Consider the following 13,813-nt stretch of genomic DNA (forward strand, 5'->3'; position numbering starts at 1 on the left):
TTGTCACCTGGCTGCTCCGATGCTGGGATAATGGGGCCAGTAGCCTGGAATTAGAGGGTAGGGAAGCCAAGCAGCTGGGATCCCTTTCTAGGGAAGGGGGCATTGACAAAGCGATTGGAAAAGGGACGCGAGTCCTCAGCCTTTGGAGGCGACTCCTGTCAAGCGTGAAGGAAAGGTATCCCTTTAAGGAAGATGTCATATGTCGCCCAGGCAAGTGCATCACCATGGAGAAGGGTATCCCAATTTTTAACCGACTGAGGTTAAACCACGACAGTTCCCTTGACAGATTATCTTACCACTGTTTGTTTTGTTGTCTCTTAAACAAAGAGAGAAGTTGAAATCCACTCTGAGAATACTGAGATTTTGTAACTGGTTAAAAAGTAATTTGAAATTCTGATATTACGTAGATTTCACATCAAACAATTATTACTCATTACACAAAAAAACTCATGACAATGTTATAATGTACATGTTATATGTTAAACAACATGATTTAAAACTTAAGTTTTGTATTTTCAGGTGTAATAGTGCTTTCATGGTATCCACCGGGTATGGCTGATGAAAATGGAGAACCAACTGATGATTTGGTGCCTGTTATTTTGGATTATGCACATAAATATAATCTAAAGGTAAAGTATTTTTAAGATGCATAAAACAGGACTACTTAGGAAAGTAAACCTTGCTAAGAGTTTACTACATTTGACTCATGGTGTAGAGCAGGGAGCCTTGTCATGTAATGGTGGCTTCTGTTTCTGTCTCCTATTATGCTGCACTTATTTTGGGTCACAGAAGCAGGTATAAGTGCCCTTTGAATTACACTGAATTTTGATAAGACCTGAGCAATATTGCCTTATAACTAGAATGAACATCATAATCTGCCTTTTTTCTGGTTTGGATCAGTTCTAAAGCTTACAGAATCTAAGGTATGGTGTTGTGGAATTTTTTTTTTCTTTTTAGGAAACAGTTTTTAAAATTAGACAATATGTTGTTTTCAAATGAGTCTTGGGAGTTGAGGGAAGTATTACATTTTTCAAAATATTATGGAATACAATGATCTATAAACTAAGGAACTTTGAAAAAGAAGAAAGACTAACCTCGTTTTTTGCATTACTGCATAACTTGCTGGTGCCTGATCATAGAGGTCAGGAGCAAGCATCTGTGAGTAATAAAGAGGGATTTAGAAGTTCTAGTTTGAATGAATGTCTTTATTCCAGAAGGTATCAGGAACACTTGCCTTGGACAGTAAGGTCAGAGCGGTGCTGCTCTGACTTCAGGTTGCTCCAGGGCATGACAGCATAGAAAGGCTAAATTACTGGCTTCCTGAAATAGGTGAAATATCAAATCAATTAAAGATTATGTAGATTGATCAGTAGAATCTAAAATCGCAGTTTGATTTTGTTTATTTGTAGAGTAAAACTTGTATTTTCCCTTGGGATAAAGAAAACATGCATTGCCTTTTAGTCTTGCCGAGTAATAAATTTGAGTTTTTAAATTATCTAAGTAGCTGTATACGTTTCATCTCTGGAGGGTGTTGTCTGTACTGGGGACTGAAAATACAGCCTGTTCATCTGCTCTGGTTTTAGTTGGTCATGCAAGTTGCAGAAATTTCCTGTCACTAGTAGCAATTGTAGATTCTTTGACAAGCAGGAGGAAAGTAGGAAGGTTAAATCGGATACAGAAGTAATTTTGAAACTGTTAAAAATGCTGTGTGAATTGCATTATGTGACATAAGTTGCACATATGTAATAGTAAATTATTAAAAAGAAAAAAAAAAGTATTATCCTTCCCCAGAATTTTCAGATCATCTGATGGAGCTTGCACTCACCTAAAAGAACTTACTAACATTCAAGTCTCTCAAAGGAGCCAAGGCAAAATGAAATAAGCTACCAAGGAAAATGCATGTAATAGTATAGTAATGATTGGAATATGGATGGAACTGCTATTATTGCTTGGAATAATTACTGAAATACAGCTATTAAGTATAGATACTACCAGGGAATGCTACCCTCACTGTAATGTTTTTAAACATTCTTGCACTAGTAAGTTATTACAGTTAAGTGTTAGGAATGTCAGTAGACCAAAACCAACATACAAAATACATTTCTATTATGTCTGCTAAATACAAGTCTGCTAAAAGATATGTCTTTTTGATTTGCCTGGTTTTGATAGTTGGAAATGAAATATGAAATTATAGTGCTCTTCAACCTGTCCTGTCAGTTCTAGTGATTTAGTCTAACACTATAGTTTGTACCTAATAGAGATAGATACTGGCTTTACAATGGAAATTTGCTACTGTTGCAGAGTTATTGAAGACTTTATTAAATGCATTCTGTTCTAAAATTGCTTCTGAAAAACTAGTTGCTTTGATTAATGTAATATACTCTTCCATTTAATTGTATATTTGAAAACAATGGCATTTTTACATTGAAATGACTTCACATGTATAGGTTAAATAGTTCCATAAGCTCCAAGCTTGAAATTCAGAGCAGTAGCAGTACATTATATTAGATTTAGTTCCAAGAGTTTATCGCTGTTAATAAATGTATAAAATTTTAAATTAAAGTTTTCATACCCCATATCTTAAAATCTATTTCGACACTGAAAACTCTCGTTGGAGAATTATCTATAGCAAATTTAATACATTGTTTAGGAAGTAAATATTAAAATGTTTCATTGGTTAATCAGTTCTTTGACTTTTGAATAGATAATATTTTATTTCAACTTTTAGGTTCTGCTGTAGTTTTTTTTAAGTTTTCTGAAGCATGCTTGCTACTTGCTGTAGCCTAGGGGAAACAAAAGCAGTGTTTTGTTTTAATGTAAAAAACTAAATATTTACTCTATTACCAAACTTCCTTGGATCTGAAGCTTCTAATCTTAGCAGTGCAGGAGTCGAACTAGCATTGGATTATTCTCAAAAAAAACTAATGAAAATGTTTGTTCTGTTTTTTAAGTTTTCTGAAGCATGCTTGCTACTTGCTGTAGCCTAGGGGAAACAAAAGCAGTGTTTTGTTTTAATGTAAAAAACTAAATATTTACTCTATTACCAAACTTCCTTGGATCTGAAGCTTCTAATCTTAGCAGTGCAGGAGTCGAACTAGCATTGGATTATTCTCAAAAAAAACTAATGAAAATGTTTGTTCTGTAAAGAAGAACTATATTTAATGTGACTGGTACTTGCTTCATATAATACGCAGTGCCCATGTATTCAGTAGTATAGTATTTTACGTTTGTGTTGCTCTTACTATGCTTTCATCTTTCAGGTCACTTTTCATATTGAACCTTACAAAGATAGAGATGATCGCAGTATGTACCACAATGTCAAATACATCATTGACAAGTGAGTGCTTTCAGAATGGTTTCCTTTGGGGTTTGTTACAATCTGGTTTAGGGGACTTCTGTATATTATCTAAAGCTTGGAAGAATATATAAAAATGTGTACTGAGACTGAAGAAAACTATAAGAAACTTTGTTCCTATTTCAGTGGTACAAAAAGTCTGTTTTTTAAATATTGAAGTGTGAATTTTACATAGATACTCAAATGTAAATTGCTTTCAACATTCATTAGTATTACAAGTCATAATACTTCAGATTAAAGCAGTTAAAGTATTAGCTACATGATATATGAATTAAACATACATTTTTTTAGTGACAAAATAGCAGCTAGAGCTTTAATGTGTTGACCTCTAATGATTTTAATTCAGCTCGACAAATTCTGTACAGCTACTAGTTGTTTTGTTTATCAATGATACTTAGACTGTCTTATTTCATACTGAATTAGAGAATTGCCCGTCAGAGAAAACTAATACCTATAGTGCAGTTTGACACGAAGTTACTAATTTGTAGTAATTTAAAGGTTCTTTGCAGATTCATTATTTAATACTTCAGCAAACACTGGACTGAAAATGGATATGAATTGCTATGTTTTGAAGTGCATGCACTGTCTTTTTAAATTAGTTTTTAGGAAAAGTCTTCAGCTCAGATTGTAAAACAGTTTTTTCCAAATGGCAAATTTTGTCTTAATGATACTTGTTTGCTTTATAGATATGGAGGCCATCCAGCCTTTTACAGGCATAAGACCAGCACAGGCAGATTTCTTCCCATGTTTTATGTTTATGATTCTTACGTAACAATTCCTGAAATATGGGCAAATCTGTTAACTGTTTCTGGATCCCAGACTATTCGAAATACTCCGTATGATGCGTTATTCATTGCACTTCTTGTAGAAGAAAGACACAAGCATGACATTCACAGAAGTGGCTTTGATGGAATGTACACGTACTTTGCCACCAATGGCTTCTCCTATGGCTCATCTCATCATAATTGGGCAAGTTTAAAAGCCTTTTGTGATAGTAACAACTTAATGTTTATTCCAAGTGTGGGGCCAGGATATATTGATACCAGTATCCGACCATGGAACAACCACAACACCCGTAATCGTGTCAATGGGAAGTACTACGAGACTGCCTTCAGTGCAGCCCTTTTGGTGCGACCAGAAATTATTTCTATTACATCTTTTAATGAATGGCATGAGGGAACTCAGATTGAAAAAGCTGTCCCCAAACGGACTGGACAGGTGGTTTACCTTGATTATAAGCCCCATAAACCAAATGTTTACCTAGAGCTTACTCAGAAGTGGTCTGAGAAGTACAGAAAAGAACAAGAACAGTGGCTTATGTGAGCTGTTGCTGCTGCAGTTGTTTCCTAACACGTTAACTACATTGAGAAAGAAAGTGAGAGCTGAAAAATCTGTTATTAAATGTCTTTATTATAGATATGTTCAAATTATTCTCTCTCTTGAATGTATATGCACTACTACTGAATTTGAATTTTGAAGAGTAAAAAGATGATGAGAATATTGGCGTTTCTGTCTTACTGGATATTGTTCAAGAATATTCAGGGAAAATGCTGGGGGGTTGGTTGGTTGGTTGTTTTTAAACTTCGTAATTTGCATGCTGAGCTTCCAGAACATCTGCATGGGATAATTCTATGTGACCAAAGTAGAACAAACATTTGGCATAGTTATACTTACTTCCTTTATTCTTGTAGTTGTGTTTCTAATCTAAGTGATGCTGTAATCTAAATTTTTATCCTGGTAACTTCTTGCAGGATGCATGTCTGTAGTGTGTGGAATAATCTACATCAACTGTTTTTAATGCTTTGCACACGGGGAGTTCTTGACATATGACTAACTTGTGGTAAAAACACTGAAGAGGTATGTGTGATGCAACACTAGTGGGTTTTTTTTAAAAAAAAAAAAAAAAAAAAAAAAAAAAAAAAAAAAAAAAAAAAAAAAAAAAAAAAAAAAAAAAAAAAAAAAAAAAAAAAAAAAAAAAAAAAAAAAAAAAAAAAAAAAAAAAAAAAAAAAAAAAAAAAAAAAAAAAAAAAAAAAAAAAAAAAAAAAAAGTATTTGAAAGATGGAGTTCCAAAGAACTGCTGAAGGATTTCACTGCTGAAGGATTTCTAGTTTACTTCCATTTGTTCTGTTCAGTACACGGTGCAGACTTTTGCAGATTACTGGATACTGACCAGTAACATTTTTTTCTATGTTACTTTGAATTTAAAAAAAAAAAATTTTTGAAAATGAGAGTAGAAAAGATTTTTTTTGAGGGGGGAAAACCCCTAAACATGCAAAACCTGCTAAAACTTCCATTGTTATATGTTGTCTGCTAATTGACTGCAGACACAGATCTAGTGTGGTTTTTAAGCTGTTTAAAGATTCTAAAGCTAATATCTTACTACTCCTACAATAAATACAATTTTAGGAAATGCTTTTTTGTTTCTTATTTAGGAGCAGTCTAGTTTGGTAGCAATGACAGCAACTACCCGTTAGTTTAATTTGAAATCTGAGATTTCTGTTTTTCATACAGTTCATCTAGTTGTTCCAGGATTCAGAATAATAGATACTAAAATCTTGTTATCGTTCAGATAAGCTCCCTACCAATGCTACTTTTAATACTGTGGTGTGGCTGGAAATGAGTACTTTCAGACCTAAGAATCTCACCTTTCAAGTGTTGTGATTATTAACTGTTTTTCTTAATGGAGCTTGAAAGGATCAAGTGACATGGACGTGTCTCCTCAGCAATCCTTTTTTTGGCATTTTCATACAACTTCATAGAAAAGTCCTGAACTTTGGAACAGTAGAAATTGCAGTGATTTGTTTATTTGCAGCAAGTGTTTAATCTGTAGCAAAGTGGCTTTTTTTAGTTGTTTTTTTTTAATTTATATACAAGGTGCTGATCCTGTGTTTTAGTTCATATGCTGGAACTCTTGTGACCACTAGAATTCCATTGATTTCAGCACGACCCATGGAAATTACACTCTTTACTCGGTTCTCACAGTAATCTGTCCATGAAGTTGTAAGGTGAATGTGAGGACTTCTGTTAAAAAAGAAAACAAACCAAAACAGTACATTTTTTCCAGAAACCTTTGTCATTCCAAATAAACATAAGCCAGTTACTACTAATATTTTTTAGAGTCCTTCTGGTATGAAAAAGGTTTGTTTATGTATCTTTCACTTATTTACAGTTTCATTCTCTTGTCATTTCTCTGCAGTTGTTAAAGAGATGAGGTGTCATATAATGCCCTCAGCTGCTTGAAAAAAATGCAGAAATTAGGTGACATATATAACCTGGCGTGTTGAAGTGCGCCTCTAGAGTCAGTGGAGTCTTATTAATATCTCTTCATAATTTTTTGCATTTTCCTACTGCATTTCTGCAAACTCCAAAGTGCTTCTGAAAGAAATGTTTACTTATGCTTATTTTGTTTTACTTATGCTCAGGTGGATAAACTGAAGTAGATGTAGCTATATGTCCACAGTCACAAAATAGTGTCTGACATGTACGAAGCACTTGCTAGACTTGTATCACTTCCAAGTTAACCACTCACTCCCTTGATTAAGGAAACTGATTTATATTTTTTTACTATAAATCCCTTAAATAGCTATACATAGTTTGTTTTTATAATTTGTTATACGTTTATGCTTTTACAGCCCAAAGAGCCCATATATTTATTTTAAATGTGAGGGAATCATTAAGTTTTTGCATATCAATATTGCATATATTATTAAAAAAATCTTCTGAAATCAAACCTTTTGAAAGGACAAGTCTCTTCATTTTCCCTTTGCTTAAACTTTTGCCATCCACCAGTCTTTTCTCACTGTAGTTGTCTGAGCACTTTACTAGTCTTGACAGCCTTGCACTCAGCTTTCAGCTCCTTACTTTCTCCCGGTGGCAGTTTATTTTCTCTGTGACTATAAAAGTTGCTCCTTTTGTTGCTGTTTATAGAAACGTTTGAAATTTCTTCTCGAATATTGTACAACTGAGGTGACCTATCTTGTTTAAAATACAATTTATGGTAACAGTTTAATGGATCTTCATTACTCTGAAAGACTTCTGTAATTGCTGTAAAGGTGTCGTTTAGCCCTTGCCATGAACTGGCATGGGCCATGACACACTGGTGTCTTAATGGGATCCTTAGAAAAATTTACAGAATTTCTGTAGGAAAGAATGAAAATTAAGTGCCTAGAAATTCATCGCCCCTGAGCACTTACTGTATTTTTATGTGCTTGATGTGTTTTAAAATATAAATATGCAACTTGATAAAATATTTCAGAGTTTAGAATTTAATTTGATCATCCTAAGGAGAGCTGATGGAATAGCAGCTACTAGAACTGCCCCACCTACCTGCCCAATACTTTCTCTGTACTTAGAGCAAACATTAGTGCTACTCTTGGTATAGGGGATGGAGAGTTTTGCCAATGGACTGCTGCTGCAGTCATGATAGCCTTTGGAAATTTGAGTAAAAATAGGTCTGTGGGAGAGGATTTGTAGAAATGCAAAAGAATAAGATTGTTACAAGTGCAGTTATTGGGGTGAGGGAGGGGGAAGGTGAATGTGTTTAGAAGGCAATTGTTCCAAGCTTTATAGTTACAGTAAAAAAAAAAAAAAAAAAAAAAACAAAAAAAAAAAAAAAAAAAAAAAAAAAAAAGACTCCAATGTGCAACCAAAATTGGGAGAGAGGTAAGAATATTTATCATGAGTTTCAGATCTAAAATGGAATTTAAGGAATATCTAGGTCCTATTTCACTTTGGCTTCACACCTCTATTATTTCTTGACTAATTGAAAAAAAATATAGTAATGATTACTTTTAATATTTTTACACTGATTAATTGCATTTGACTCATCTTGTTATAGTATGTTACAGTACTTAGAGTGATATACAACATTTATATAGATTAGGCAGGAAACACTATGGGAATTTTTAATAGAGATCATGCCATGCTATGCCTCTGCAAATATAGCAATACCTGAAGTTATCGGTCACATACTAGTGACTGAGTATCCCCAGAGGGGAAATGGTTTCTGAGACAAGTAGCAAGTCCTGTGGTAAAACTTCTTTTTAAAAGAAAATCTATAGGTTCATTTCTGCTTCTGTTAGTTGTGATCAAGTAAATTTAGTTCTGTGAGCTATCTCAGAACCGAAGCTTAATACGTCTTCTCTGAAGTAAGGATTTATGTTACATCTTGTATAGTAGTGCGTGTTTCTCAGATCTATAAACTTGTACTGAATTTTGAGGGAAAGAACACATGCATACGCTCTTACTATTTCAGTGGCAAGCTGTAGATTATTGTGAATGTAGTTTCTGTAGTGATGTTCATCATGTTTGTCTAGTGCCTTTCTTTTGAGGTGCCAACGATTTGTCTCTTAAGAGGTTGTTGAAGCAGAAGGGTCTTTAGTGAACTCATTTTTATTATGAAACTTGATATGTATACACTCTGCATATTTTGAATTAACATGTTTTACACATGTCTCTTGGGTTCTCCTGAAAACATTTTGCAGGAGTGTTTTCAGCGCTGTGTTGCTAGTAGGAGAATGTATCTCTGGGCACATGGACAAGGACGTACTGTAATTTAGGGCACTTTTTTTTTTTTGTGACTCTTGTGTACCTAAAAAGAGGAAATAAAGTATTTACAGACAAATTATTTACCACTTAATGTCAACTGAAAATCTCTCTCCCAGTCTTAAGGTATTTTACAAGTATTGGTCCTCATCTTTCTACTTGCTTAAGATAGTGTCAGTATTTCATTCTTTTTTTTATCTTTTACTTTTGACCAGCATGTTAAATGTTGCATAAACTTCTAAAATGATTGTATTTCTAAGGCATCATAGTTGTAATATTCAGTAAAGAGAATCTACAAGATTATTGGCACTGTGGAAAAGCTTGTTATGAATTTGATATTGTATAGGTATGATTTTGTTGTGAATGGAGAGTGTATCTTTGCTATGTATTGAACATTAAATAAAAAAAAAAAAAAAAACATTTCTTTTAATACCCTACCTGGCTGTGGCAAAGATGCATTTGCTTACATGCATATATAAAAACAAGTGTGCGTGTGTGTGTCTATTATATATACGCATATAACTGAAGTCATTATTTTTAAAGTACTATATCATTGTATTAAAATTACAGGCTGGATTCTGCTACCTTTAAGTAGGCAATGTTTTTAATTGCCTAAAGGCAATGTTTAATTGCCTATGATGTTTACAAAAAACCTAGTTGCTTATGTATGAGTACTTTCATGAACAATAAATATGTGTGCAAAAAGTGTGATTTAAATGGAGTGTGTGATAATATTTTTTTTAATAATACGAGTTTAGAAAGTGAATAAAATAAATAATACAAAAAATTAAAAAATAATTTCATCATTTAATATTTCCTTTGTAAGTGACTCTTCCCTGTAGTTAAGGTATTTTGCTCCACGATGCAAATGATTTCCTGAAAATTTCCTGTCTCAGGAAATGCAAAAGGTAATCAACACAAGGCGTACTTGAAGTTTGAACTTATGTATGTACCTGTAATTGACACTTTAGTAGGAGACTGTGAAGTACTTCTGTATTTTAGTAGATAAAACATCTCCTAGGGTATTTCATGTCACTTCATGTGAATTTAGTAGAAAGAAGAAAGAGATAACAATGAAACAGTATTTATTGCCTTTTTCCTTTATCTAATCTGATCACTTTCTATACAGTATATGGAATATATATTCAATAAATTCTTTGTGTGAAAGATAAGGAAGAAAGACTGTTCATGTTTGTTTTCTTCAGCTGGGCAGTGTAGATAGAGGAAACAGTAGTACAACAAAAAGCACCTATAGATTTCATTTTTTAAACTTCAATTCAGTCACGTTTAAAAAAAATACTGTGAAAATAATGGAATGTACAAAGTTTAATACCAAAAAAATTTGAAAAATTAATTCCCTGACCCGCTTTACTGGTAGATTTGGAGTAAAAATATCTTGCTTCTATCATAATTGTTTCAGTATTTTACAAATAGAAAGGTACAGTCTGTTAAGCTGGAGTCAAGAAAGAAGAGACGTTATTGTACAGTGTGATGATCTTATTGAAAGTGATGAGAATTCTGTGTATTCCATTATTGCTACTATTCAAAGCTGGCTTAGCACATTCAAAAATGGGGACTTTTTAAAAACGAATTCTGATCTTAGAATATATGTATGCAAATGTATGCACACACAATTTTTTTTTTCCATTTCTACATGAAAAATCTAACTGCCCTTGTATGACAGAAGAAATCTAGTGCAATTTTAAGCAGTTCCCAGATCTGTGCCTGTCAGTGTTCATGGAGTGATCCAGAATGGCTCTCTTCTTGATCCTAGCAGTTAAGCAGTGTGGATAGTCAGAAGTAATTAGAGTATTAAAGTTCACTTCCTACAATCTTTTATCTAAAGGCATGGGTATAAATTTACTGAACTTTTCATAATTAGAGAATTTTGATAATTATTAAATGGAACTGCTTTCAACATAGATTATAATGTAGCAAAAGTGTACACTGACTGGCTAAAAATCCATGTTGGAGAAAACTACATCTATTTTATTAGATAATGTTGATGTCTGTTACTGCATTCAGAGCTGATTTTAGAAAATGTTTTGTTTTTAAATTGCATCCCATCTCTACTTAGAATATATAAGACATTTTTATTTAGTTAGAATAGATGTTTTTTAAAACTTTGAAGAGGTGTGTTGCTAGCTCTGCATAGAGCTAACACAATAACATGGTTTGTTGGGTTTTTTTCTTTTTTTAATTGATTGAAATGAGTACTATGCATCTGAGAGCAGGACGTGGCCTTCAGAGTTGGTTTTATAACTTGAAGTCATTGCTATGGAAAACAGCACGATCTCTCAAGACTGATTTCTCAGACTGCAGTGTGATTCAACAAATAAAGAACAAACCAGAACTCCAGTTGTTTTTTAGAATACTAGTGAAAAATTAGGCTGCCAGTTTGTTGTGATTTCAACAGAAGTTTCTTGGAAAATTCTCATGTACTATGGTAGAAAATACTTTTAACATAAAGCTAAGATTGACTACTCGTTAGGATAAGGTAGCCAGTTAAAGTTTGATAAGTATGAATTTATCACTATATATATTTCAACAATACAATATTTCATATCACTACCACTAATCAAAATAATTTAATAACAATGTATACTTATTTTTAAAAGAGAAATGCATTGGCTCAAAAGAAGCCAATAACCTCAGAAAGCAATGTTAATCTATTAGTAACAATACTAAGATTTTTCAGGGGGGAAAGAAGTAGCCAGCCGTTTACTTTGTGAGAAGCTCAGCAGTCCTTATATTGCCTCATATGTGATTCTTGGTGAGTACACAAATTTTATTCCAGGTAAGTGAGTGAAGGATCTACTTTCAAAAAATACATTTTGAAAGCACAAATAGAAATCACAATTAGTCGTACTGTTAGCATACTAAAAGTACATCTGTTTTGCTATTTAGGTCCAGCCTTTGGCAAGCTTCCTGATCTACTACTAGTACTTGGAATTTGCTGCATATATTTGTACTTTTTTTTTTTTAATGAAAACATAAGAGAACAAGCATAAAGCAAAAATTTTAAAATTCCATTGCAGTAACATGACATTGAAAAGATAAGCTGTATAGAAGTGAGGAAAATAGTTAAGAGATGTCAAAGTGATAAAATGTCTGGAGGTTATATACAGATAATATAACCATATTGAGATTATTACACCAATCAGAAAAGATTTTTAAGAGGACTGGAAGAAGTTAATGTAGTTAAACAACAGAATAAAGAAAAGTGTTAGAAATAAAAGACATCTTTCAAATGAAGTTTCTGTCCAAATGATAAAACCAGTAAGGAGCGTAAGTTCTGTCATTAACAAAGTCAGGCTAAAAAAATACCCCACCAAACTTGGAGGAACAACTTCCTAAACCTATAGAAATAATAATGAACTCTTTTTTCCCCCCAGAAGAAAATGCAGCAAACCATGATAGGCAAGACATAATACAATATTAAGACAAAAAAAACCCAAAAAACTTAAAAGATCTATATACCGGAGGCATCATTAATGTGTATTTCTAAAACATGTCAGAAGCAAACAGAAAGCTGGTAGTGTGCTGGTAGAGCTGGCAGATAACAGAGCAATAAAAGGAGCTTTCAAAGAAGATAAGGCTGTAGCAGAGGAGTTTAAAGTGTTTTGTATCTATGTTTATTGTGGAAGAGGTTAGAGACTATTCCATGCTGGATCCAGTCTTCATTGGTGATTAATCTGAAGAAATAGCTTAAGCTGAAATGTCATACAAGTGATTTTTTTTTTTTAATGGATCGATAAAATGAACAGCAATAAATCACCCAGTCTCAATAGTACTCACTCAGGAGTTTTCAAGGAACTCAAGTATGAAATTGTTAATCTGTTAAAAATATTGTACACTCTGTTGTTTAAGTTGGAGTAGTCGTGAATGAAATGGGACAAATGTGATATCAATTTTTAAAAGGCTTCTTTTAAAGGGAATGCTGGGAGGGATGCTGGATTTCAGACTTGTCTACAGTTCCCATGCTGGATAAAAAAAAAATAGCAGTAATGGACATTTACAATAGATGTATTGGGCAATGTCAATATGGCTTTTCCAAAGCAAAGTCATGCCCCGCGAATCCATTACGTTTTTGAAAGTGCAATTGAAAATGTGGTCAAGGACAAGAAAGCTTTCAGCAAGGTACATGGCCTTCAAAAGATGCTAAATTGTTAAGTAAGTAGAGGGAAGAATCTTCAAAAGATTAGTTGCCAGTAAAAGTTAAGAAACAGATAATAAAAATGTTTAACTTTCATAGCAGTGGGCAGGTACTGGTTAGGTCCCAAAGAAACCTGTATTGGCATTTGTGCTGTTCAGAAAGTCATTTTACAAAAAAAGATTTGCTAGTGGTACACATTTTTTGAAGATAATGAAAATTAAAAACCTAATTATGTAATACTAACAAATTGGGTGATAAAGGTGTAATTATTAATAGTTTCCAAAAAGCGGCTCCCGAGGTACGGAGATGATGGCAATGCAGAGTACAAATACAGAAGTACAAATACAAAAATTAGTCTCATGACCAATAATTTTATCATGTCATAAACCAGTAGTGTTACACAGCGCAGCAAAATGATACCCTTGATCCAGCTCCCAGAGGTGATGGACAGCACAACAGGGAACATATACAGCAAGTGAGGTGTTACATAACACAACTCTGAGAGCAAGCACAACAACTTTGAGAGCAAATTAATCAACATTGTGACCAGTGACTGTTAAACCAATATGATGAATGCTTATAACAAATTTGCCTTAACACACTCTGGTCAGATCTGTCGTTATCTCAACCCTTCGTGCCCCACGTTGGGCACCAAAAGGACTGTTGTGGTTTAACCCGACAGGCAGCTGAGCACCACACAGCCATTCACTTACTCCCCCTGTGCAGTAGGATGGGGGAGAGAAAAAAAAAAGTAAAA

The 13,813-nt window shown here is 33.5% G+C and overlaps 1 protein-coding gene across 1 annotated transcript in view; it reads left to right on the plus strand.

Annotated features, from left to right (window-relative positions):
* The window catches only part of MANEA (mannosidase endo-alpha), a 10,866-nt gene extending 5,625 nt beyond the window's left edge, over positions 1-5,241 (plus strand). Inside the window, exons 2-4 of the mRNA XM_009275806.2 lie at positions 520-629; positions 3,261-3,337; positions 4,042-5,241. Of these exons, the coding sequence (XP_009274081.1) occupies positions 520-629; positions 3,261-3,337; positions 4,042-4,678 (824 nt within the window). The 3' untranslated portion in view covers positions 4,679-5,241. The remainder of the gene's footprint in view (positions 1-519; positions 630-3,260; positions 3,338-4,041) is intronic.
* The last annotated feature ends 8,572 nt before the right edge of the window (positions 5,242-13,813 follow it).

This window comes from Aptenodytes forsteri, unplaced genomic scaffold (genome assembly GCF_000699145.1).
Source record: "Aptenodytes forsteri isolate BGI_AS27 unplaced genomic scaffold, ASM69914v1 Scaffold401, whole genome shotgun sequence".
In the NCBI taxonomy this organism is placed as follows: domain Eukaryota; kingdom Metazoa; phylum Chordata; class Aves; order Sphenisciformes; family Spheniscidae; genus Aptenodytes; species Aptenodytes forsteri.